Source organism: Camelus dromedarius, chromosome 7, assembly GCF_036321535.1.
Source record: "Camelus dromedarius isolate mCamDro1 chromosome 7, mCamDro1.pat, whole genome shotgun sequence".
In the NCBI taxonomy this organism is placed as follows: domain Eukaryota; kingdom Metazoa; phylum Chordata; class Mammalia; order Artiodactyla; family Camelidae; genus Camelus; species Camelus dromedarius.
The window spans coordinates 46,500,899-46,528,679 of NC_087442.1; the positions used below are offsets into that span (position 1 = coordinate 46,500,899).

Here is a 27,781-nt window from a genome sequence, read left to right on the forward strand (position 1 = left end):
GGCTTTTTTAAATTATATTTTTATATTAACATGACTTTATATTGATATGGCTTCTGATGCTGTCAGAGATCTGGTCCCAGCCTCCCTCTGCACCCACTCTCAACTACCCTCCTTCTCCTTCTTTATGCACTGGACATAATGTACATTTCACTGTCTCAACCATAGAGTGCTCTTTGTTGATTCAAACTTTTGCACATGCTGTTCCCTCTGGCTGGAATACTCTTCCCACCCATCTTGACCTGGCAAACTCCTACGTATATTTTATAACTCAGCCCAAACCTCTCTTCCTCAATTAAGCCTCCATGACTGCCCTCCCCTGGTTCAGTTCAGTCCGCCTGCTATTGGTGCCTAATCACACTTACATTCTTTGTTCTGCACCTGTCTTCCATGCCACAGTGTAAACCACATGAACAAACATGTTTAGCTTGTTCACCTTTGCATCCCAAGCACTACCTGACTTATATGGTGCTCAACACATTTTCGTTTGAAGAATGGATGTGTTGGTTGACTGCTATTTCTCTTCATTCTTTGATCTGGCTGATTTTGGGAAGCTGGTTTGTGATGCATGGTGGCTCTTCTCTTGCTTGACTCCTGTCAGTTCTTGACCCCTGTGGACTTTCCCTTGCTCAACAGAACTCCTCCCTAGAGGAAGACGTCTGTGGTGGTTAGGGTGGGGAGAGCGTTATTAGAAGACAGAACTTTTGTATGGCTGGGGGTGTAAAGGGGAATCTTTACCAAATTCCCAGTGTAGTGTTGCAGTGGGATGGAGGGGCCATGTGCACTTACCCAGACTGCCTCTCTCACCACCAGTCTCAACCAGGTTGAGGGGAGAGGGCAGATGAAGAACAGTGCTGATGGGAAAGGAAGTGGAGGCGGATATACATGCACTGACTCCTCACTGCCTCCTGTAGAAGTTCTTAGAATGTTTCTTCCTAAATCTCACTATTTTTTCTGTAGGATGAAGATACAGAAGTGCACAGTGTTTTCCCCCCTACTCTTTGACCAACAGTGTATGTCCGTAAGAACTGAGGGGTCTTAGGTTTGATCATCTACATATGGTTTCTTCATTCAGCAGTTGTTTACTGGGGCCTCCTATGTTCAGGTTCTGGGCTGTGGGCTCAGGTTGCAAAGATGAATACAACAGATTCTGCCTTCTTGAGGGACCTACATGTTAGCTGGAAAGAAAAATCCATCAATTTTAAGATGTGATGCAATGTGGTCTGTGTTGTGACAGACAGGCATGTGCAGTGTTTGAGGAAGCTAGGACGGGGAGAACTAGTTATTTTTTGGAAGCTTGCATATCGCTGTCTTCTACAGGTGGTTTTGATTGCATCTTTAGGTGTATTCCTTATATTGTCTTGGGATTTTCTACATCATCTCTCAGTTCCCTGGGAGGCAATGGGACATAAAAGTTAAGAAGAGTAGGGGCTCTAGAGGCAGGTAGACCTGGACTTCAAATCTGGAAGGTACCTTACCTTCCGGCTGGGTGAATTAGGGAATCATGTACTCTCCCACATCCAGTAAAAAGTGTGTAAGCTCCAGGATGAAATGTGATGGATGCAACACATTTAGCTTGGTGCCTGGCATGCAATAGGTGCTCAGTTATATCTTTCTCCAAGTGATCGCAGCTCGTTTTTTGGTGGTGGTGATGGTGTTGGAAACTCGTTTATATGAAACTTCACAGGATACACACGGATGCTTAGTTGCTAATTTTTTTTAAAAAGGCGTTTATTGATATAAAAACAACTTAAACATTATATAAATACAATATAAATATTTCTTTTAAAAATACATATAAGTTAGCAATTTATTTGAGGTAAGCCTACACATTCAAAGAAATGATCCAGCTCTGAGCCAAGGACATTCAAGCCGTGTAGCCATTTTATGTTACTTTTTCAAAACAAATACATAAAATATTTCAAGTGGTACTTCATAAAAATATAAATATCTATCACGTATATAAATTAACTCAATATCACATATTTAAATATCAATAAATTAAAAATAATTAAAATAGTGTCCTAACGCTCATACTTTTAGTTCTTCACAGAGAACAACATAAGTTATGTGCCCAGTGGACAGGTTTCTGACCAGAGAAGGGAACGCCCATGAACTGCAATGATCTTAGGTGTCCTGGCTACATTATCCGAACAGCCCTCAGGCTGAACTGCAGGAAATCCTCGAGGCTTCGCAGGATGAGGATCATTTTTGTATTCTTCATCCACTGGTTCTCGGTCTGCAGTTTATTCAGCAGGCTGGAGCCTGTGATTGGGTTAGGGGTGCTTACTTCTTCTGGTTGCTTTACCTGGAGGAAAAGAAAACAAAAATGATTTTTTAACTATCAGACAAATCCTTTGAAGTGGAAGGATGCTCTGGTCTGCAGGGAGATGTTCAAACTGGGGGTGAAGGAGTGAATTGGGGCCACCTGCTGTGACTCCCCCAGACAGGGCCAGGTGCCTCTCCTCTGAGCCCACCCAACATGGAGCCCTCTCACAGCAACCGAGCTCTAATCATTCCTTTGCTGTCTGTCTCTGTTAAACCATAAGCATCTCATGGGCAGCCATAGTATCTTACTTGTCTTCTGTTATGCCTGGCACATAGTTGGAATTCAATCGATAAATGAAGAAGTTTTAGTTAGAGGCATTCTAATGGGTTCTTCAGGGCTCTCTAACCCTAATACTTTTCTCTGGTTTCACTCTCACCCATCCATTGTGTATCTATTAAGAATCCTCTGCTCTGATGGTGTAAGGAGGACTGGGAAACATCTTTCTATAGACCCGCTGACATGGGGCTAAGTAATTGTGAAAGGCCTTGCACCTCCATGTGATCCTGCAGCAGTACAGCCTCCGCATCACTGGGAGCTTGTTAGAAATGTGGGTCTCAGGTCTCACCCCAGACCTGCTGAATCAGACTCCACACTGTAACAGGATCCCTCAGGGGAACTCCTGTGCACGTTAAATGGAAGAAGCCCTGGTTTAAGGCAAACAGCTAGGAAAGGCAGGGGCAGGATTAGCACCCATGTGCTTGCTTCTCCATCCAGGGCCCTTCTCTTTGCTCTTCGGCTCATCCACACACTGTGCCATCAAGCCTCCATCACGTGGCATTTGAATGACTAGCTGGTAGTGACCAGAGCCCTTGGTACCTGCTCTTCCAGGCTTTAGCCATTTCTCTGCATTAACTCTTCCAGCAAAAGAGTAAGGGAAAGAAGCTGAAATTACCATAATAACAAGCATGTCATTTGGCAATATTAAAATAATTTTTGTGGTCTCTGTTTTTTGTTATTATGGATCACAGAGCAGGATTGGAATGGCTTCCTTCTGCCTGTACAGATACATTTTTTTTTTCTTATTTCTTAAGTTTTTAGAAGTTGATGTTAAAAATCCACTTCGTTTAAAAGAGTTTTAAATATAGTTGATGTCTTGCAGAAGAGATGAAGAAAAAAAATAGTTTTAAATGTCAGGAAACATTTCTCAGATCCTTTCCTTTGCATGCGGCCATCTCTTCTGAATTGGCTTTGCACTCCTGTGTTGTCTAGGCTGCCTTCTTTGAGCCTAATGAGAGGACGAGGAGACACTCACTTTTTGCCTCAGGAGCTGGATCAGTGCTTTGGTACTGATTTGCACAGCCTCAGTGTTTCCCTTATCACCCTCATAATAGTTCTGGAGGTAGTCCAGGTATATCTGAAACTCCAGAAGACCAATGGTGATTCTCATCAGGCAGGTTTCCTAAGAGGAAAGATCATGGGAAAATTGGTTACAGCTAGGAAGACATAATCAGTTTTAAAAGTTAAAATTGCTATAATTCAATAACTTCTCCCACTGCTTCTCCAGGGAACTTCAAGAACTTCTTAGGCATCATGTTTCGAGACATCAGACAGCATCTGCTATCCCATTTTAAATATCCGGACAATCAGAGACATCACTTAATTTTATCCAAAGCCCAACAAATGCTAGATCGGGGCAAGGGGTCTTCCTCTGATCCCCTCTTTAATGCTCTTCCTTCTGGCTGCTCTCCTGCCCTTGTCAATGTTGGGCTGAAACCTCCTTTTATGAAATAATCAGAAGTCAGTGCAGGTTATCTCACTGTCGGGAAGGAGAAGGATGTAAAGAATGACCTCAGCAGGGAGGATAGGAGTGGATCCTGCTAAGGGCAGTGAAGGAGGAGAAAGGACCCTGGACCACATTACCCAGGATGAACTGTGACATTTCCTAACATCTGACAGTTGTGAAAATCCCAACACAGAGGGACTATCTCTGACCATGTCATTCAAAAAGAAGTTGCCTTTACTAACTACTGTATATAAAATAGATAAACAACAAGGTCCTACTGTGTAGCACAGGGGACTATATCTAATATCTTTTAAAAGCCTATAAGGAAAAATATGAAAAGGAATACATATGTACATATATATGTATAACTGAATTACTCTGCTGTAAACCAGAAACTAACACAACATTGTAAATCGACTATACTTCAATAAAAAAATAATAAGTTGCCTTTAATAACACTTAAGTTGGCCTCCTCATGAAAATTTACATGATGTTCTTTACATTTATCCCCCTCTTTGTTGCCTGCCTGGTCTATATGTGTACAGACGCTGCATGCAAGAGGCAGAACTTTTGACTAGGGAGTAGCTAGAAGTGCATGTGATGCATTTGTACCTGATTGAACCCAGATTGGAAGCATCCGTCTTTTTCTGTCATTTTCGGAAGGTTCAAGTTGTTTTCTGACAGTGCCTCCTTGCTGTTTTCACACTTGTCATACTTTTCACACATCTGGGAAAGAATATCAGAACTGTTATCATATAAGTGCCCCTAAGACCAACACCACTAGAGGGCTGATTCATGGTCTGTCATAACCGGGAAGTTCTCTAAGAAAAGTGAAGCCACAACCCACTAGCATCCAGGCAAGCAAGGTCTAGTGGAGATGGGCAAATTTGGGTTCAATTCTAGCCTCACCTGTGACTTCAGGCTTGTTCCCTATTCTGAGTCTCAAAGTCCTGTGTCTCTAAATTGAGGATAAGGAGACACTTCCCTTGTAAATTTATTGTGAAGATAAGACATAATTTATATAATGTGCCTGACACATAGTAGGTACTTAATAAATTATAGCAATTTTGATGATAATTGGGTGAATATAATTTGAGCCATAGAATGGCCCAGCTTGCAAATCATCTGGTTCAATTTCATAATTATACAGGTGAAGACCAGAGGTGATAGGGAATTTGCCCAAGAGCACAAAGCTGGTTTAGCAAAGCCAGAACTAGATTTGGGGCTTCTAATACGTTCTCCTGTATTCTTTCCTTTCTAGCTAACAGAGCCAAACTATCTTACATTTAAGGAGCTGCTTACGACTTTGCCATTTCGGTGGGCTAGCAGGTATGCACCTTATATGCCAGAATGACTTTGGGGAGTCCCTAACCACTGAGCTTATGTAACCTAAAAGTACTGTGTCCTGAGAAGCTGAACAGTAATTTCAGGTGGCACTTTTTAATCCTCCCAAAGTCCAAGGAACACAAAGAAGATTGACAGACCTTATTTTTTGATTGAGGAAAAGGAAATCCTGACCCCCCAGCTCATGCCAAGTACGGAACTGAGAATGGGCCAGGGGTATGGATTCCAGCCCCACTGTATATTTTCCAGGAGGGAAAGGAACCACCTGAGACCAGCAGCAGATGAGAAATTATAGAACACAGCCTGCCCCTTTGGCTTCAAATCTAAACTGCCCCAGAACCCAGCAAAGCCCTCCCAATGCAGAAGCTTCCCTGTCCACAGCCAAGGCAAGGAGATGAACACCCAAGCTGGCCCTACATCACCCTCAGGTGAGCCTACCCACCTCCTTTCTCATTGCAGAGATTCTGCCGAGGATGTACTTAATGAGTTCTTCAGATTTGTCTGGAGAGGTGAATGGTCTGTTTGAGGTGGTACCATCTTTGAAATCTTCTCCCAGGGGTACCGGGGTAGGGAAAGCAGTAGCCATCACCAGGAGCAGCCCCAGGGAGAAGGCAACTGGACTGAAGGCGCCTGTGCCGGAGGGAAGGGAGAGCAGCCAGTGAGCAGACTGCACCGCTGGGGGAGCTGTGCTTCTGGCTGCTGGCCGCCCGCCAGCCCTCGCAGCGGATACACACCCCCTCCCTCGCTCAGGCTCAGCTGCTAGGCAGTTCCAGGGCTAGGGATTTCCTTCACTTACTTGTGGAGAGCGAGTTCATAGCTGAGTTCCTGGAGGGCAGATGGAGCTCTCTTTCGTTCCTGGTGGGCTCGAGGGCAGACTGAGCCTCAGGCATCCCCAGTCTCATATTTATTGGGGGTTGAGATTCTAATATTGAGACTCATGGGAAAATCCCACATTTGATAAATCTTTGTTGGAGGGTGGGGGTGGGGCCAGAGCGGGTGGGGCTGATTGGAAACCTTATTAAGATTGTGCAATGTGACGTCCTTTAGCATCACAGGAATCACAACTAGGGGGAAAAGGGCCGCTTAGGTCATTACCAAGGCTATAGCCCTCAGAAGCGGGATCACTCTTCCTTTACTTTCTGTTTTTTCTTTTTTTCCCCTCTCTCTCTCTTTTTTTTTCCTTTTTCCTTTTTTTTTTTTTTTTTTTTAGTGACTCAGCACACTGGCATGTCTTGAGGAGAGTAAAGCTGAAATCATGCACGAAGTTTTACAGGGGTAGAGGGTGGGGAAAAGCTAAGGCTGATATGATTTAAAAAACCCTTTAATTACCAGATTAGCAAGCTAGGATTTAGTATTCCAGTTTACTCATATTTGTAAAAAACCCAAGATGTTCTGACCTGAGTTTCCTCAGACTGCCCCACAGCCCACCAGCCTGGGGTTCCAAATAAGATACTAGGAGCCATCCGCAGTACTTTTCTTTTCTGGCTCTGGTGGTGACCAGCTGTTGCAGAACCGCCTGTCTGCCCCCACAGCTTGTGCAGTTATCTCTAGGAGTCTCCAGGTGCAGAGTGAGTACACACATAAATGACTCCTTTGTGCCACCACGTGGCATCTGCCAGTTTCCTCCTCATCTGCTTCAGCCCACTTTGCCCAGGTCAGTGACAGCCCTGCTCACTCCCTTGTGGCCTTCATCATCCCAGTGAAGACTTTGATCTCTGTGCCAAAGGGGTTGTCTTGTGCTGCTGGTGCTGTCCTCACCACTGGCAATGTGGTGATCCTGCTCCCACTGGGGAGCCCTGAGGACCTTGGGCAGGTTCTGGGTCTGCGGGAGCCCTCAATTTACTGCCACACACTGGGTTCAGGGCAGAAGTGGGGAGAATACTACTCACCTCTTTGGTGGGATGTCAAAGGAGGACCTTGTGGCATTTCCTAGAGCTTGTGTTCATAGCTCACTCCTGCTGTACGACTTGATTTGAGTCCAGAGGCAGCTGAGAAGGAATATACTGATAGAACAGGGCTCTAGGTTCAGAATCACGCTTCCCCTCCAATGCCCCAGCTTCCTTACTGGGTTGAGCTTGTACAGTCTCGCTAGGCTCTTACAATGATATCACTTGCAGGAGGGTCCTTGGTTTCATGCAAATGGGCTCTATACCAGGCTGCCCCACCAGTCTCCCAGAACACCCAGAAAGCTCAGAAGATTGGTTCCAGGCTGAAACTAGGACCCTTGTAGGTTACCAAAAGAAAAAAAAACCCAAGACTGTTTTTATTTACAAAACACAGTGTTAACATCACAATCAGCTTCTTTGCTTTGCAAAGAGGATCTTGTCAGGATTGCTAAAACAAAGACCTCTGCTGGAGTATTTAAAATATGAATCGATTTACTCAAGTTTTGTTTTGCGCACAACATTTCAGACCCGCCTGTTGGGGAAAGTGAGGTCATCCATTCTTTCACTGACTTTCTAAACAGAAAGGCAGGTCCTGCGGTGGTAGAGTGGTAGTGGGGGTTTTGAGTTTGAAAACGGAAAATGGGAGAGAGTGGCTGAATGGTTTCACTTTTAGGTGCTCTTGGTTCTCGAGCAACTCAGATACTCCTAGCCAAGTCTCCTGCACTGAATGAAGCCACCTTGCTTGGCTCCCCTGCGATGATTGCGATAGGACTTTGTAACGTTGGACTGCTTCTTCTCACATTTCTATTTTTTAGAAAATATGACTCAGTAAATTTCAAATACTTAGTGACACAACAACATACAGATTTTTCTTTTTAATTAAAAGTTTTTAAAATAGGAAGTACATGTGCACGAAAAAAAAAAGTTCAAACAGAACATCAGGGCATATAGGGAAACGTAAGTCTCCTTCCAGGGGGAGAGTGTAGCTCAGTGGTAGAGTGCATGCCTAGCATACACCATGTCCTGGGTTCAATCCCTAGTACCTCCATTAAAGATAAATAAAAATTTAAAAAACCTGATTACTCCCCCCCCCCCAAAAAGGAAAAAAAGTCGGTCTCCTCACTTTCTAGCTCCTCTCCCCAGAAGTAGCCCCTGATCCACAGGGTTTTTAGCTAAATCCTCTGCTACCCTAATCTGGGTAAGATTTTATTGTAAGGCTTTCTTGGCTACCTGGGTACTCACCTCTGTATTTACATTATTGGTTTGTATATTTTGTACATATACACACACTCATATGCAAATAGCCATACAATATAATTTCCCATTGTCTGGATGCCATCTAGGCAATTCTCTATGGGCGGGCACATGAGAGAGCACAGGCTCTTGTGTTCACACAGCTTGGGTTTAGAGCCCAGCTCTGCCACTTGCTGTTTGACCCTGGCTAAGTTACCTCAAGGATCTGTGCTGTTGGTTGCTCATCTATAAAATTGAGATAATAACAGTTCTTCCCCGATCACTGTGGTGAAGAACAAAGGAGATGAAGTGTGAAAAAATCCCTGGAGCATAGTAATCCTGCAATTAACACTTGCTTCTTGTAACATTCCTTGGCTCAGGGTCTCTGCCTTGAAGAACTCTTCCAGCTCAGCTGTCAGTAAGTCCACGTGGTGTCTTGCCTATAAGGGAGCTCTGCATGAGCCAGACCACTGGGGCAGTGGTCAGGTGGTCTTCCAGGCATTTTCACTCTGAAGAAATGAGACTCTGTGGTTTGTTGAAAGTAAGTGGGAGATGAAGAAAAAAAGGTCATTCCCTTTCTTTTGGAGAACCTTAAAATCCCCAAACCTGGTCTGTCAGTTTAGATAATGAGCCCAGCTTGTCTTGTTCCTACACTGTTCTCAAGACTTTCTGCTAAGTGTTTTTATGACAGAAGCTTGCAGCCTTCCCTGTCCATGGTCATCATCATTATTCACAATCTTTAAAGTGGCCCTTGAGGGTGAGGGGACCTGAGACAATCCCAGGTCTTGTGCTTCTGGCTGCCAAAAAAGGGCAAACTGTGTAGGGGTGGGAATGCATGCATGTGGGGAGGTTGGAGGCCGCTGTCTGCCCCGTTGCATGTTGCTAGCTTCTAGGGTCTTTATTAGTTTAGTATCATGGTCTTGGGCTGGCATTTATGAGAGAAAAGGTCTCTTCTTTGCTCAAAAGCATTAATGCAACATCTGTAACTCCACCATGATAGCTTTCTTCTTTTGGATCTTAACGGATTTTCCTCTTGGAGAGTTCATCCCTCGTATTTTAACATGTACAAATGACCAGGAAAGGCCATGCTGTCAGCATTTATTAACTAATAACCTTACCTGCTGGATTGCACCATCAGTGATTTGAAGTGACTGCCAGCTGAGACCGAGAGGACTGACAAATGGGAATATCTGGGGAGAAAGAAGGGAAACCAAGGTAGCTTTGCTTCCTTTACCCTTATCTAGGGTTGGCCAGTCCCGTCTGTGCCCCTTAGAATTACTGCCCATGATTTCTCTCCTACATGTTGGTGGAGTCCAGTTCAGAAAGTCCATCAGTACATTTGAGGTGATGGGGAAAAAGTAACTTCCATTTGGTCCTAAGCCCTCAGGAGAAAAGGTGTCGTCCACATCTCAAAGGTTAAAATGTGGTGCTGCACTCTGTCTTTATTCCGGTAGGTAGAGGGTTAGGTTGGTTCTTTGATTTAGCGGGAGGGAGTGTCCCAAGAAAAAGAGAAGTCACCGGGTGCTAGGGAACTTGCAGTTGCTGTCAGAATGTAGTTTCACTTGTCACTAAGTTATAAGAAGTCTGTAAACTGAAACAGTGGGTTATTTAACAGCTTCTTCCGTGGTTGAGTCCCACTGAGCAGATACTAGGCCTGTAAGGCTCTGGGAAATGTCTTTGCTTGGGGAAAAGTGGTGGTATTACTTGGAGAGAGACCACTAGAGACACGTGGTATGTCTACTTGGAAAGGGCTGGCTGGTCTGGGGGGCAGCCAGGCCTGAGACGAACACTCTGGGCAGTCCCCAGCCTGATCCAGTCTCTGTCCTGGCCCTCACAACCTCAGCTCTGATGTCCTGTTGCAGCCCCTAGAGACTTCATGGTCTGGTCTCAGCTTTTCAGAGGGCAAAGCTGTGCTGGGGCTGGGTCTAGCTCTCCCTCTGTTAGGGAAGGGGCACTTCTGCCCTGCTGGGTTTCTGATCCAAAACTATGCAGGGAGGTCATCTGTTCTGTGCCCTCGTTGTTTTGCTATGTGCTGAGTTACCTTCCCCTGCTGAACTGGAAAATCCCAGGCATCTTGGGAGGGAAGCGGCCTCTCCAGGGGCAACAATGTAGACTCCCCCTGCCTTGGGGATCACCCCTCTCCCCGCGTCCCTTTTCCTCTGGTCTCCAGGCCTGGAAGAGAGTGCCCAGATCTCCAGATGTTAATAAGCCAGCTACACTGAAGCTGGTTTGGTGATGGGATCTTGCTTTGCTGATCCTGAAGTAGCCCCACTGCCCCCAGGGCTGGAGAGGTCCCTTAAGCTGTTTCAATGCTTTATCTCTTTTCCATCTGTGGGGTAGGCCTTCTATGTTGGTGGCTGCTGGTTCTGCTTTACAATTAAGAAACTTCAACTCCTCAGCGAGAAGCACTGAGTTAATTTATTCTCACAAGTCATTTGAACATGTTTGGTTTCTCTAAAGGTCTCAGTTCTCTTGAGTTCGGTGTCATAGGCAGAAACTAAGCATGCAAAAGCATTGGCTGGTTCCTTCCACTCTTTTGCCTCAAAATTAAGGTACTAATAACCCTTTTGAAAGCATCATACGTAATGATTAAGACCAGGGGATTCTGCTGGCCTGGCTATGATGTATTTTACCTCTCTTCCCTGCCCTTTTGGCTACTTAGTTGCTAAGAAGAGAATGCTTTTGTCTGTCTGAACTATGCCTCATGTGTGTTCTCATTAGGAAGCTGAGTCCATGAAGGTAGGGAAGGTCTCTCTGGTCTTCATGGTGGAATAATTTCCATGATATGCCTTGGACATGTTGAGCGCTCTGTAACTGAGGCATTGGGGTTTATTATCCCTGAAGGAAGTCCCACCTGGCTTGATTAAAAATATTGCAGAAGAATTCAGATCCAGGTAAGCAGATCGAAGAATCATAGGTAATTTCTTCAAGCTATTAGTTCTATGAACTTTTGTATGGGTGTGGGTATATGTAGTGCAGTCCTTGACCTACAGGCCACTGCCACAGCTCCAAGGGTGCTGCCTTCTCTGTGTAAGGTGGCTTCAGAGGCCCGGGTACCCAGGAAGCTGGGCTGGTGGTCTGCTGTCACTTTGGTCTGCCAGGCCTGTAGCTCCCACTGTGCTATGGGACATCCACAGTGGTCTGTGTCTGAGCAGAAGTGTTATGTCCCCCAAGGGCTCTGTGGGTTAATGGCCCTATAGCTCCACTCTGGAGGCCATGTTTCTTATGTGCTCCTTTTTGTGGGTGAGAGATAGTGACAGGAGGAAAAGTATGATCTACTATATTAGTTTGCTTGGCAAGTGATCGGGTTGTGTGGAAATGGTGTTCTCCACTCTGGCATTTGAAATTGTCTTTTGGTGATACTTTTCTTGGGAGGTGATGAACTTTTAGAAGGAGAGACAGCATTCCCAAAGGTTTGTTTGGAGCCTTGGTGCTTAAGCAATTGCTGCTTGCTGCCTCAGATTCTCTTGTCCTAGGACAATCAACAGAGAGGCTATGATACATACTCCTTTCTCCATGTTAAGTTCGTTCACTGTGGCCCTGGACGACATCAAGTATGGAGTCTGGGGCAGGTTAGGTATCAGAGAAGATTTAGGTTCTGTGTTTTTTTCCATCTGATATTGTGGGGCCACTCTGTTGGTAAGGCTTGTAAAGACCCCTCCAGCCTTCTTGTCTTAGATTGCAGGATTCAGAAGGAGGTTAGGGCTTTTTGCTGCCAGCAAAAATCTTCTGGCCAACTGGAGGATTTGGGGCAAAGCAGTCTTCTATCTCAGAGGTTCCATTAGGGAGATGTTTTCTAAGTTCGCTCCTCACTCCAGCATTCTGTGATTCTGTGGGTCTTTCATTAGCAACAATTCTGAATTCATAATAATCTAGAGCCTACTCTTAATGGAACTGTAGGAGTGGGAGACTCTAAGAAATAGTTCTTGAATATCCAGAAAGTCTGATGCTGTCTTCTAGTTCACACCCAAAGACCTGCTGTAGCTAGTTGGGGTGCTGCCCATTTTGACACACCCTGGATCTTGGTGGCCTCAGGCAGACTAAACTGATGTGGAAGATGCCAAAGCCCAGACATATCAATGCAAGGAGGTAGCAGATTTCTTAGTTATCATACAAGTAGAAACAGATCAGTGTTCAAAATTTTAATTGTTTTTAACTTAAAAAAAGAATTGCATGAGTAATACATGTTCAATGAAGAAAATAGAGATAAGCGGAAAAAATTGCAAAATAATCTTATCATTCAGTGTTAATCAGTGCTGTCATTATGCTGTAATCATTCTTGTCATTTTTCTATGTAACGATACATCTATAAATGTATGGGAAATAGAAAAATACCATATGTAGTGTTTTATAACCTGCTTTTCTTTCTTTATACTGCTTTGTATGCATAATGAACGTTCTGGGTAATTCTCTGAGTAGAGATGATATAAATCATGGCTATAGCTCTACCAACAAGTCTGAGCCGAGAAGGAAAATATCCAGTGAGGTTTACTGATGACTGCTGCACACTATTCACTGCACAAGGCACTGGAGAAAGAGTTCATATCTTAACGGGGATAAGATGCATTTAAGACATTCACTGAGTTTCCCAGGGGTTTAACTCATCTCTTGTTTGTGGAGTAGCGCAATCTCTAAATCAGTAAGTCTTGCTGATTGTTTGGCATCGTGAAACTGACACTTGCTTTTTCAGCTGGTTCTAGTAACCTGACATAGCCCAGCTCAGCTGGTTCTTGCATAGGGCATTGGTAATTCATTGCTCTTGGTGTCAGGGTGCACGGGGAGTTGTCACAGGCGATAGCGTCACCATCTCTTCTCGCCTTGTGTGGCTCATTTCCCCTAGCACTGGATACAGTGAGAGAATTAGACACAGCAAAGCAGCAGTCCATGGGCTTAGGAATTTCTGCTTTGTCACTGTCCCAAAGCAACCAGAGCTGATGAATCAAGAGTGCAGCTTTGGGGCACTTAGTGGACAGGATGAGGAAAGCCCTGAAGCATTCTTAGGGTCCCTGAAGATTGCTGCTTGGGTCATAAGCTTTGCTCTGAGCTACCAGAATCACAAGGAATCACTTCTCCTACTGTTATTTTTGGCATTACATCTTATTGTACTACATCCTTTTGATTCATCTCCGCTAGTTCTGTTGCATATTTCTAGGACATTGTGTTAGGAAAACAAACAGTGCCATTAAATCCAACCCCTGCCTCCCTCTAATAGAACCCGCCTGATGACAGGAACCTGTTGATACTTGACTATGTCAGCCAAACTTCAGAACATTGAGTAAAACATAAAATTCCCTGACAGAAACTTGGTTCCATTACATGGCACAGCTCCCAGGCAGACCACATTAGGCTCTGCGCTACAGTATTTTTTTTCCCCTCTCCAAAGGATGTAAGTCTTTTTTTTCCTAACAGTTCCAATGCAGGGTAGAATGACATCTTGCGGATGCCATGACGTCTCTCTGTTCTGAACTCCATGAGACTCAGACTCTGACTGGATCCTCCAGGAAGCCTTTGCTGACCCATTTCCAGGAACAATGAGGTTCTCCTCTGAGTTCTCCTGAGGTGTCGTGTGCTGTACTAATCAGTTTCCAGGCAGTGTCCTAGTGGCACAGGCTCTGGAGCCAAACTGCCTGGGTTCAAATTCCTGTTCTGGAATCTACAAGCTGTGGTCAACTGGGAAGTAATTGAACTGTCAGGCTTCATTTTTTTCCTAATTTGTAAAGTTGAGGATGGTAATTGTACCTTATGTCATACAGTTGTTGGAACCAATGTAAAATGCTTAGCACCCTGCCTGGCACATTGGAGGAGCCCAGTAAACAGTAATATTGCTCCCTCTGCTATTGACTGAGAATGTCTTGAGGACACCATCTTTCAATGTCAATGAATAGCACAGCTTTAAGCATTAGGTGCTCAGGGCTGATCAGTGAATGAAAGGTGACATTTCCTTTCAACTGATTTGTTGAAAATAATCACCGAGAATTTAGAAATAAAAAATAGTTTAATTCACAAAATTTTCTTTATATGTGTGCTTTTTAAAAGTCATTTAAAATATTAAACTCTCTTGACTTTTAAATTAGAAACGACTTTACTTTATCCAACAAGTTAAAAATATATATGGATATATATTTATTCCTTATTGTAGGCAGTACGGTTTACTAAAAGAAGCATGGATTTCAGACAGACTTGGTTTAAATCCCAGCCCCAACATTTGCTGTTCATATGGCTTAGGCTAAATTCTGCAGTCCCCTTTGCCTGAGTTTCCTCATTTGTGAAATGCAGCGAAACAACTCCTCTGGGGGTGGTTGTAAGAATTAAATGAAATCACACCCATAAAGCACAGTTTTTGGTATATACTCAATTGTCATCAGATGCTAATTTTTTTTTAAGTTGTATTAAACAGAGGTGGGGTAAGGGAAAGAAGGGAAGAGAAAGGGAATAGAGAGAAAAGGAGGAAGGTAGACAAAACATGAAGAAGAAAGTGAAAAAATCCAAAATCAGGCCACTGGAAAATAAAGACAAAGTCGTTTACATATTTCATTTTGTTTTAAAATATTATATTTTTGCTTTTTTTGTGTGTGTGTGTGTAGCCATAGTATGAAATTCAAAAGTTATCAAAGGGTACTCAGTAAAAAAGAAGTCACTTCCACACCACATGAGCCAACTAGTTTACTCTTTGGGGACAACTACTTCTACTATTTTAATTTTTTCTCTTGTGATTCCTTCTAGAAATACTCCATACACTGATAAACAAAATGTTTATATTGCCCATGATTTAATTTTATTCTTCTGCATGAGTGGTAGTGCACTGATTACAGTGTTTCATACCTTGCTTTCTTTATTGAATGTGTTTTAGCAAACATTCCTTTGCAGGAGATACAGGGCTGCCTCCTTCCTCTTAACCCTTGTATTCCATTTATTAGCCAGTTCCCCATTGATGGAATTTTAGGTTGTTTCCAATCTTTTGTTATTACAAATAAAACTACAGTGAATAATTTTGTGCATGTGTGATTTCACACATGTGAGTGTATCAGTGGGATAGTTTCCTAGAAATAGAGATGGTTACTCAAAGGATATGGGCAGTTTTGATAGAAACAGATGGAGCTTGTACTCATTTAACACTCTCTCCAGCAAGGTGTGGAAACACCTGTTTCTCATACGCTTGTCAGCGATGATGCTGTCAGTCTTGATCTTTGCCAGGCTGTTGAGGGAAAAACACATCAGTGTAGTTTTCATTTGCATCTCTCTTATTATAAGATGGACCATCAGGCAAGATATTTGAGAACCATCTTTACTTCATTTTCCAAGAACTCTATGTTCATATCCTTTGTTTGATTTTCCATTGATTTTTTTTTATCATTTTCATATTGATTTGAAGGAGCTCTTGCTATATACTCCAACAGGTACACTTTTGTTCTTCATGTGTATTTTTTTTAATATTAAAAAAATTTTTAGGGGGGAGGCAATTAGGTTTACTTATTTATTTATTTATTTGTTTATTTATAGGAGGTACTGGGGATTGAACACTGGACCTTGTACATGCTAAACATGCACTCTACCAGATGAGCTGTGCCCTCCCCCCCTCTTCATGTGTATTTGTAGTTTATCATTTATCTTTCTATTTGTTTATAGTGCTTTTTCTTGCCAGGTAGAAAATTTAGATTTATATAAAGCAAACTTTATATCCTTTCTTTCATAGCTTCTGAATTTTGTGACATGCTTAACAAGGTTTAGTGTAAGCTGATTTCATAAGAATATTCTTCTAAATTTTTCTCAAATATCTTTAAATAATAAGTTTTCAAAGTATTGAGCCAACACAGACTATGCTTGTCACATGACAAGATGAACTCTTCTTGTCCACACCCTGATGTGTAAATACAAATACACAGGAAAATTGTAGGTCTCTCTGGAAGGTAAAATAAGTGGTACTTTTCCCCCCGTCTTTGTACTTTGTTTTCCAGGTTTTATGCATTGACCATGTATTGCTTTGATAGTCAAAAAGATATTACTTAAATGACAATTTACTTTTACCTCCTTTAAACTTCATTTAAGATACCCCTTGGTCTCCACATCTTTCAAAGTGCTAGTGATGCTGCCCGCTTTGCTTTGGAAACAGTCTGTCTGGCTTCCCCCCTGACAGCTTTGGCCCCATCAGGTGACTTCCTTGTCACTAAATGCAATGGAAGCACTTTAGTTCTAATCTTACTCTCCCATTGGCGTATCTGAATCTCCTTGCCATGCCTTCCTGCTTGGTCTTATTGCCACCTCTCTCTCCGCTGTTCCTCACTCCTTTCTTGTGGTTGCTTCTCAGTCAGTTGGCCAAGCTGATCCCCAAGATTGGTAACATTTGGGAGGGCTCCCTGTGCACCAGGTACTCTAAGTACTTTGCATATATTGTCTCCTTTAGTCCTCTTCACAGTTTTCTAAGAGAACTATGATTATCAACTATATTTTTCAGACCAGAAAATGAAGAATTAGAAAAGTGAAGTAGCAAATCAAAGCGAGCCCAGCTAGAAAAAGGGTAGAGCCAAGACTGGGACCCAGGGACTCTTTGCTCTAAACTGTGTCTCTGATGCACACACTAAACTGGCCCAAGGCACTCTTCTCTGCGCCTTCTGTGGACCAGTTCATCCTTGTGTGGTGTTACTTATCCTTTCTCTTTTAAACAGATGACTCCCAAGTTTATGTCCATGGCTTCAATCTTCTGCATTCTAGACAGACAGGCTACATATTTTCAGTGTTCAGTGGACATTTTCAGTTACAGCTCCCACACACACCTTAAATTCAGCATGTCAGCATCTCTAAGACTGGGCATCTGGAAAGATGGAGATGTTATTTTTCATAGTGCCTGGTGGAAAAGGCTGGCAAATGAGAACGTGAGGGACCTGAACTCAGGTATTCTATATCTGAAGTTGCTAGTTTGCTTTAATTTAGATTCAATTCATCAGCACCCACCAGGTCCTTGGCCTCAGCCCTCAAAAAAATTTCAGTGATTCAGCTTGATTTGCATGTTCTTGGTTTCTTAAGGCCAATAAATCTTTTGGAAGATTGGTCGCCTTTTCCCCACAGCCCAAAGTAATTTGCTTATCCTGATGGGAAGCCTCGTTCATTTCCTAAAAGTGAAGAGGGCTTCCTCTCATTGAGTAATTAGCATTGAAGATTCAGATCCGATTAAATCCCCTGAGGGTCTGGGTCCAGTCTACTGGAATTAGTAATCACAGAGAGCTCAAGGTATGACATTCAATTTAAGAACAATTACATTCCAGTAGGAAGAGGAAACTTCAACCAGAAGAGGTTGTCTTGGTTTTCTGGCTGAAAATTTTTGGTTTTTCTGCCTTTGCAATTGATAACAACCACTACAGTTCCAGTTCTCTAGGATAGTATTTTTCTCTTCATTTCTCTATTAATTAAAAGATAAGTTTTAAAAAGTTATAAAAATTACAGTGTTAATTGTAACCATGGCAAGTGGTCACCCTTGAGGTGATCACTGTTACGAGCTGTCTCACCTCCCACACCCTGCCATGGGCTCACATGAATGGACACAAACAAGGCACCCAAATTACATGTATAAGGTTGAGTTATAATTCGTTTATTTTTTAAAGTAATGAAATCATACAATGCATATTACCTTGTAATTTGTTATTCTCACTTAACTCTGTGTCATGAACACTCCATCCACGTTAGTTAACATAGCTTTTATTCTTTTTAATAGTATGTACTATAGGCGGGAGGATATAGCTCAGTGGTAGAATGCATACTTAGCATGCATGAGGTCCTGGGTTCAATCCCCAGTACCTCCATTTAAAATAAATAAATAAATAAACAAACAAACAAACCTAATTACCTTGCTACTCCCCCATTTTTTTTTCAAAATGTGCTATAGTATGTTCCATAATTTATTCAACCAGTTTCCTCTTGGTGAACATCTGGGTTGTTTTCAATTTTCTATCTCTATAGGCAAGGCTGCAGGAGACATCCTTATATATACGTTATTACATTATGAAGCATTTATTTCTAAAGAGTCCCAAAAGTAAGATTGCTAAGCCACAGGTTTGGCTAGTTTCTAAATAGCATTAATGCATGAGCAGAGGAAGGGAAAAGGGAAGTGATGTACTTCTGTCTGGCAGGTAGTACAGTAGGTACTTTCCATAAGTTGTTTAGTTTCATCTTGTTCCTGCCCCAATCCCTCCTCTGTGTAACCACAGATGAGCATGTCACCACTTTGCTAGGAAGCCCTGCATGGTTCCCATCTCCTCTAGGTTAAGACCAAGCTACTAACGTGGCTCACAAGGCCCTCCACACTATGGTATTGTCTACCTCCTCAGTCTGTCTCTTGCTCCCTTCTTGCCTAGCATTCCAGCACCCTCGGACTCTTTGCAGATACCCACCTTGCCAGGCCACTGCAGCCCTCCAGGCCTTTGCTCTACCTTCCTCTCTGTTCTGACAGTTCTTCCTCCCCTCTTCCCCTGGCCCTTCTCTCACTCATCAATTAGCCCTCGGTTTCTGGCTCTTTCAGAATGTGTTTTGCAGGTTGGTTTATGAATTAGTGAAGCTATATCACACTGTAGTGACTTATCATCCACAGTCTCCATGGCTTAACACAAGTTTACTGTTTGATCAGTCAAAGTTTGCTTCAGGTCTGTGCCATTCTCTTGGGAAGCTCCCCTCAGTGACCTGCTGATGGAGGCTCCACCATCCTATGATTGTACCATCCAGAACACTTGGCTTTTCTGGTTGATGGGGCAGAAGAACAGAGTACTGACAACATCATGTTGGCATTTAAATGTATTGAATGAGATGTGACCATGTTACTTCCATTCTCAGCCTACTGGCCAGCCCTGTTACACAGCCCTGCCTAGCTACAAGGGAGCATACATGTAATCCTCTCATGGGACTGGAAGGAAGGAGAATTTGACATAGGTGAGCACTAGAAAACTCTACTACAGGTGAGATGTCACCACCCTCTATATGTGTACTGGAATTATTATGTGGTATTAGGATGATGGCTTACGTATATCTCCCCCACTAGAGTGGGCACTTCTGTAGAGTAGAGGACTTTATCTTGTTCATCTTTGTATCCCCAGCATCTAGCACAATGTCTGGCACATAGGAAATGGCCAAGAAGCATTTGCTGAACAAATCCATTCATACAAATCAATAATCTACATTTTATAGATGGGACAATAAAGTTCAGAGTGGTCAATTAACTTACCTATGATCACACAGCTAGGTGGTAGCAAAGCTAGATTCAAACCCAAGTCTGTCAGATTCTAAAACTAATGCTTTTAGAAAAGGTTCTAGTAGTTAAGATTCCCAGGTCTGATTTGGGACAATTAGTAGTTCACCTAGGGGGAGTGAATTTAATCTTGGAGATACAAGAATTCTAATAGCCTCTACCCAGACTCTAACACAGACTTCTAAGAGACTTATCACACCAAGTCTGTGATGTCCAGGGGTGCATCTACCTCTTCTTTGTGTTCTGGGAGCCAGTGTTGAAAAATTAAGCATCCCTTTATGACCCAGGATCTCTCAGGTACATACTTAAAACAAAACAACCGAAACAACACTAGAAAAACCAGTCCCCAGCCAAATCAAAGGACATTTAGGTCACTATCAGAACATTCCTCTATCCTCACTTAATGTATTTGAATTTAAAAAGAACCCTTACTTTCATACAACTTGTGTGGCTACAGAGTGCTGAAGAATTGAAATATGAAATTAAGTGTGAGCCTTCGCTCTGCCACATTTCCACCCCATCACTGGATATCTGTGCATCCCTTTCCTGATCTTATTAAATAACACTGACTAAGAATACTCATTCTCGTAATGACTTCATGTAGACCACAAAGTGCTAACTTTGTGCTTCATGGATTCAAAATTCCAATAGAACTTTGGGTAAGTACCCCACTATATCAGAGTTCTTCAGAGAAACAGAACTAATAGGAATATCTGCCTATCTATCTATCTACCTGTAAAATAAGGAATCACGTGACTGTGGAGGCCGAGGAATCCCAAGATTTGCAGTTGACAAGCTAGAGACCCAGGAAAGACAGTGATGTAGTTCCACAGTCCACAGGCCTGAGAACCAGGAAGGCCTAGGTGGCAGTCTGAGGGCAGGAAAAGACCAGTGTTCCAGCTCAAGCCTTCAGGCCGAAAGGAAGAGTGAATTCTGCCTCACTCAGACTTTTTGTTGTATTCAGGCCTTCAGCGTGTTGGATGAGGCCCACCACACTGGAGAGGACAATCTGTTTTATTAAATCTACTTATTCAAGTGTTAGTCTCATTCAGAAACACTTTCTCAGACACACCCAGAATAATGTTTAACCAAATATCTGGGCACCCTGTGGCCCCGTCAAGTTGACACAAATTTAACCATCACACCTAACTTTCCTTGTGCTCCCGTAATTTGTACTACTTGTTAATCTTCTACTGGACTGCTATGCTTGCATTCCTTCTATATTGCTATTTGGTGTTGTTAAAAAACATGAAAAGACAAAGTATTGGAAGTGGAGTAATTTTACCTTCTGAAAACATTTTTAAATAAAAATGATTTGCTAAGAGTCCAATGAGAATTCAGTTCAAAATAATCCCCACCCCTTTTCACAGTTTTCCCTTACCCTGATATTTTTTAACTTAAAAAAAAAAAAGACTTGAGTTTTTAGAGCAGTTTTTGGTTTACAGCAAAATTCGTGGAAGTTACAGACATTTCCCATATGCAACCTCACATGCAACCATTCCCTTTATCAACATCCTGCACCAGAGTGGTACATCTGTTACAATCAATGAACCTACACATTATTATCACCCCAAATCCATAGTTCACATCAGGGTTCACTTTTGGTATTATACATTCTCTGGTTTTTGACAAGTGAATGACATGTACCTGCCATTATAGTGCACAGAGTAGTTGCACTGCCCTAAAAATCCTCTGGGCTCCACCTATTCATTCCTTTCTTTCCCCAGTGTCTGGAAACCACTGATCCTCTTACTGTTTCCACAGGTTTGTCTTTTCCAGAATGTCACGTTATTGGAATCAGATGATATTTAGCATTTTCAGATGGGCTCCTTTCACTTAGTAATATGCATTTAAGTTCCCTCGATGTCTTTTCATCAGCGTATCCCTGATTCATTTTTATCATTTAAAAAATAAAGAAATTTATAAATTTAGCATTTAGCACTAGTTTTTATAATTTATCTTTTTGTGTGCATAGTCACTGTCCATCTCTCCCACTAGAATGAAAGCTTCTGGGAGGCCGGGACTTTGTTTTATTTATCAATGTATCCCAGTCTCTGTAAAAGTATTCAATACATAACCATTCTCAAAAAAATATTTATTGAATGAATTAATCAGAAGAATCTTTTATAATTATAAGCCTCTCATTTAGTGAATTGTTTGTAATATGTGTGATGTAAGAGTAATCTGATACTATTGTTTCAGTGGGATTTAAACTCTTAAAGAGTTTGAGTCCTTTTTGGTTTGGAGAGCTCATCAGTGATCAATAAAATTGAAGAAATTATTGGTTTTCAGCAAAGTACTATTTTAATTTTTTATGCAGAAATAGAGTATGAATGGAAAGGGGGTTAATTCAATTTTCCACCACCAGAAGTGTTTCACACCGTCCCACCATCTGGGATTTTGGCTGGGGAAGCAGGTTTTTCATAACTCACAAGTCTGACCCTCTGCCTCTCCTCTCTTCTTCCCACAGCCCCATGAGCCTGAAGGTTGGGCTTTTATTTTATGTCTGCTTACTGTCTGCTAGGGACTTCTCCGATGGCGTGTCCTCTGCTATTCCAACTCAAGGGCTATGCCTTAGTCTAGATGCTAAGTGCAGAGTTCAGGGAGAGAAAGAAGTTTGTTGATGAGGGAACATATATACATTGGGAAATACTTCAAAAATGACATCCTGTTAACATGTGTATTTCTTTAATTTAGTTTAACTAATCAAATTTGAGGTCATACCACATATTCTGTTCCCTCTTTTGTTTCAATTTAATATTTCTTGAGATCTTTCCACATTCACACACATCTACCTTATTCTTTTTGAAAAGCTACGTAATATTCCACAAAAACTAACATGGTTTATTTGGCCAGTCTCCAGCTGAAGGTTGTTTAGGTCATTTCCAGTCATTTTCTGTATAAATAATGCTGTTGTGAACATTACTATATATAGTTTTGGTTTTCTTTCATATTTGTGTGAGCATATCCTTTAGCTATATCTCTAGCAAGGGGATTGCACAACAACTGGTGTGTGCATTTAAGATAGTCTAAAAAGGCTCTAGCACTTTTTAGTCTGATCTAGTGATATGAAAGTCAGTTTCCCCTTAAGATTATGGGTTTATAACTATGCTGGTGATTAAGAGAGCATGAAAGAGAACATCTGGGAGAATGAAAGAAACAGGAAGGGAGGAGATGAGTCATTTATTAAGTGTAGTGTGTAATGTGGGGGATAGTTTTGTAGAGGTCGGGAATCATATAGACCTGGATGGGAATTTCAGCTCTGCCATTTATTAACTGTGTGATCTCAGTTTCCCCATTCATATGGGTTGTAGTGAAGATCAAATCAGATCATATATGTAAAGTAGATGTAAAGTATTTTGTATTCAATAAATGGTTATTCTTATATTGGAAATATCTGTCAAAGTATCTGTCAAAATATCTGTAAATAGGAGAATGATTGAGTAAATGACAGTATAAGCATTCTATGAAACACTATGAAGCTATTTTTAAAACCTTGAGTTTGGTCTATATGTAGTAGTAAGGAAAGATGTTTGTGATATACCAATAAGCAAAGAAAATCAAATTAAAAAGACATACGTATTGTGTTCTAAAAAAATGCTTATTCTCAATACAATCATTATGTGCTATGCTACACATAATATGGTACAATGCTAAATGTTTAGCATGTACTAGGCACTGAAGGAAATGCAAAAGAAAGTACTAGACTTTATTCCAGACTATTTGGGAAAACATTATAAGCCCTTTGGAAACCATCAGGAAATAATGAAGACCTTCAAAAGCTCCAAGTGCCCTAGAAACTCAGATCTACTTTGGAGATTTTTTATGTGGAAAATTTATATAAATAATTTTTAAAAATCAGTCCCAACAAAGTAATTTATTTTGGGGAGTCTATGCTTTGAAAGAACTCTCTTTAATTTCACATGACTTTCTTGAAAACGTCTCATAAGTCATATGACAGGTTGCTATGACAACCTCATTTTTCAATGATTCATTTACATGTTTGAGTGGTTTCTATAGCGTCAACAGCCTGAAATTGTTTTTAAAAAATGTTATTGGTATCTTGGTTGAAAATTTGCTACAGGGTACAGTTGAGGTAGATTTTGTTCTTCCAGTGGGTTTCAAAGGGGAATTTTAGGCTTCTTTCAAGGATTATTTTGTAAAAATGCCAGAGTCTTGTGTATATCTCTGGCTGAAGGTACAGTAGTGCCTGCCCTGGGTCAACAGAGGAAATGGTGAAATAATGAAACTTAACTGTAGCACTGTCCCACCAGAGCATGAAAGGACAGCTACAGCTTTTACCCAAACTTGGTCCATTTCCATCATGACATACCACTAGTGATACTAGGGGAGCGTTTGGGACCTTCTCTGTTCTCTCATCCATTATTCATCTCTTACAGTTTTAGGGTGAATCATATGTGATTTGAGCTTTCATTCTGGCTCTTATTACCTGTACAATCTTAGGGCACTCTTTTGCTGTGTGCTTGCTCATAGTCTAACTGAGAAAAATGTCTATAAATATGCATTTTAATAAGCACTTCAAGAGATTCTGATATGGGAGGAAGGGGTTAGGACCTTTCAGGGAACTGAAGTCTGGAGAAGTAGGGTGCCTTGCTTAAGATCATATAGCTAATCAGTGGCGAATTCCAAAATTCATTAAGAGTTTCCTGATTCCTGGCCCAGCATTTTGTCTATAAAAGCAGTGGCCAACTGGAGGGTGAGGGGATAGGGGAGGGATCCTCTAATGTTGTCTCCTACCATAAAGCAGCTCAAATGTTCCTCTTCAGAAAGGCAGACCCTAGACAGACCCACCAATTCAGCTCCAAGTTGCACCACCTTACCTGCTTCTCTTTCCTCCCAGCTTTTCCCAATGCTACTCCCTTTTCCAAGCTCCAGGTAAAAACCTAGGATTGATTCATTGCAGGTACCTTCCCTTCCCTCATCTTCTGTGTAATCTTTTGGAAGTCCTGTCAGTTTCTCCTTGTAAATAACTTTCAGATTTATCTACTTCTCTCTCTACTGCTACCACCCTAGTCCTATCACCTTTCACCTGGACCATAACTTTCTGTCCAGTTTCAGACTGAACTTTTCATAACGTGATCCTGTTCTCTCTCTACCACCTGGTTAGAAACCTTCTATGACTCCCTAGGGCTGTTAGGTTGGAGGTACAACATGACATGACCTCTAGTGCCCTGCAAGCTCTGGCTTTTCAGACTTACCTTGTCCCATTCTCCTCTCTGTGCTCCTTCCAGTTTCCAATATGTGCTGGCTCTCCCCTGCTATAGGGCCTTTGCACATGCTGCTCTTTTACCTAGGACACTTTATTTTAATCTCTTCTTCTTTTGCCCAGTCAACTCCTACTCACTATTTGGATCTTAGCTCGAGTCGCTTTCCCAAGAAAACCTTTCCCAATTGCTTCCAGTTTGTTGGGTTCCTGTTATAGGCAATCCTAGAACCATCTCCCCTCCCTTGTACGTATGTTCATCACAGTCTGTAATTCATACACTCATTTGTATAATTACTTGATTAATTTTAGCCTTTCCCACCTTACTGTATGTTCCATGAGAGCCAGTAAAATGACTGATTTTGTTCACTGATGCTCTCCCAGTGTCCAGCACAATGCCTGGCACATAGTAGGTCCTCAATAAAAATCTGTTTAATGAATGAATGAATGAAACTTATGTTCAACTCTTCCTTAAAATTTCTCTTGATTTGTCACATCTGGCTTCAATCACCCAAGGCCTGTCTTCCATATATTCATATTTCACTGGGCACACGTATATACATGTGTGTCTGTTATCTTCTCTTATCATAAGGTAACTTCTACATTTAGACTAGGCTATTTCATTGATACTTTGTGATCTGAGTATCTCAGATAGGAAATAGCAAGGACCTCGTGACTGTAGGGAAGGGAAGGGAACTGCTTTGTAAATTACCCTTCCTCTCTCTCTTTTACTGAGCTGCTGGGGAAGTCCCTTTGACCATGAAAGCCAGGGACAGAGTCAGACTGGAGGCCACAGACTATCACGGTTTGCACTAAGGCTTGAAGCCTAAATAACTCAGGAAAAGAAGATAGAAATCTGTAGCTATTCATAGTTCATTGATTCCTTTATCTGTGGGAATAATAGTACTAAGCTGCTCTCTGAGACTTTCTGATTGGCCATCTCAAGAATTTTAGACTATTACAAATCATGACTGCAAATTACTTTAAACTGTAACTTACACCTAGACAGGATCTAAGATTAGTAGAGGGTTGGGTTCCGCAGTGCAGGGCGCCTTGTCAAATGTATGTTCAAGAGGTCAAGCAAACTATTGGCCTGAGGCAAGATGGGGTGGGAGGTTCTGAGATCTTCCCTGGGGCATCTGGGAGTGTCTGCAAGAACCGGAAAGTTGGCATTGTGAAGCTAGGGACTATCTGAGGTAAGGCAGGCAGTACCTTTGCCCTTAGTGCATAGTAAGTGTTAGCCGTTCTTTTATTACTGTAGAGAAGAAATAGACACTTACTCTTTAGTTGGGAGAAGAAATAACATGCATAGCTCTTTTTTCCTCCAAGGCACAGGTACTTTTGAATCTGTCTACTTTCAAATCTGTCTACTTAAGAAACTCCAATGGTCTGTCACACTTTTAAAAACTGGGCCATTTCTTTTTTTTCTTTTTTTTTTTTTTTTTGAAAGGGGGAGGTATTTAGGTTTATTTAGTAGATTTTTTTTAAGTGTTGACAGCTGGATGAACCAGAGATTTCCTGCCCTTTTTCTTTTCTTTTTTAAAATTTTTATTTATTTTATATTATTTGGGGGGTAATTAGATTATTTACTTATTTATTTATTTGAATGGAGAAGATACTGGGGATTGAACCCAGGACCTCATGCATGCTGAGCATGTGCTCTACCACTGAGCTATACCCTCCCCCACTAAAAACTGGGATGTTTCTTTTAAAATGTAATTCTAAATAGGAGAATCTATAACGTGCTTCAAGTGTTGGCAGAGGAAGCTTTTTCTGGGTACCTTTTGTTGTGTAACCACTGAATTCCTGCCTGAGCTAGGAGCATTAGTCATGAGACAGGTCCCCTATTGTAATACACTTTTCATTTTTCTTTATGCCTCACATCACGTGTTATTATTTGTTATTTGTGTCTTCTTTTCTTTTTTCTTTAGATGGAATTGTGTCATTCCTACTAGACCCTAAACTCTGTGAGAGCAGGAATCTCTATTTTGATGACTTTTGTCTGTATCCACAGGACCTAGAACCATCTCTAGCAGAGTGTATGTGCTCAATAACCATTTACAAGTTCATCTCGTCCTGCTGGGAGCCTAGAAGGCAGATGTCATTATCATCCCCATTTTATAAATGAGGAAGCTGTGGCACAGAGAGGTGCATAGTTTACTAGTTGATAGTAGAGTCCAAATAGTAAATAGAGACTAGAACCAGATCAAGTCTAGATAAATTCATCATTAAAATCTTCTGCCACAAATGAATGTAAAAAGAAGGGAGGCTCCATGGGAGTAGACTTGGAGCAGCTTTGGCTATGTGATGTATAAGTCACTCAGACAGACAGGTTTGGGTTTCAGTTAGCTGGGAAGGCCTAGTTACAGTGCATCCCTGAGCTGGGCGGGGAGGGGCGGGGAAGGGAGTGTGGTGAGGACGTGGTAAGTGGAGTAGGCAAGTCTGAGCAGTACTTTGGGAGTCAAGAGTGTCTGTCCTGGTCTGTTTCATAATACTCCTCCTATTCTGGATTGGAGGTCAAGATCTAGGTTGTTTCTGTACTTGGAAGCAAAATGACCTAAGTGGGAGTATTTTCCAAGTTTCCAGAAGCCAAACACAGAGTTTAGGTGCATTCTAGTTGCATAACCTGTCCTAACCCTCTCCAATACCAGTGACAAGCTAGAGCAGGTAACGAGGTTCAGGGAGGTTCATGCTAGCCAGTGATATGCTCTCTTTCTTATAGATGGCTATATTTTTTTTTAAGCTAGGTCTTTAAAATGTAATTTTAAGCAAGTTCTTTACAAATCATTTATGCTTCTGGGTTTATTTTATTTAT

General features: G+C 41.8%; 1 protein-coding gene and 1 long non-coding RNA gene across 3 annotated transcripts in view; one reads left to right on the top strand and one right to left on the bottom strand.

The window, feature by feature from the left end:
• Positions 1-1,653: 1,653 nt before the first annotated feature.
• Positions 1,654-7,560, bottom strand: IL6 (interleukin 6). Of its 2 annotated transcripts, none has more exons than XM_064487510.1 (5): positions 7,283-7,560; positions 5,836-6,023; positions 4,662-4,775; positions 3,579-3,725; positions 1,654-2,305 (listed from the first exon to the last, which is right to left on the bottom strand). In XM_064487510.1, exons 1-5 carry the CDS (start codon positions 7,317-7,319, stop codon positions 2,138-2,140), a joined length of 654 nt encoding a protein of 217 aa, XP_064343580.1. In that variant the 5' UTR covers positions 7,320-7,560; the 3' UTR covers positions 1,654-2,137. The 2 variants fall into 2 exon arrangements, with proteins under 2 accessions (XP_064343580.1, XP_010985479.3); XM_010987177.3 differs by lacking the exon at positions 7,283-7,560 and adding an exon at positions 6,190-6,265.
• LOC135321685 (uncharacterized) overlaps positions 4,775-27,781 on the top strand; it is a 56,640-nt gene continuing 33,633 nt past the window's right edge. Inside the window, exon 1 of the long non-coding RNA XR_010381659.1 lies at positions 4,775-5,378. This is a non-coding gene — a long non-coding RNA (uncharacterized LOC135321685). The remainder of the gene's footprint in view (positions 5,379-27,781) is intronic.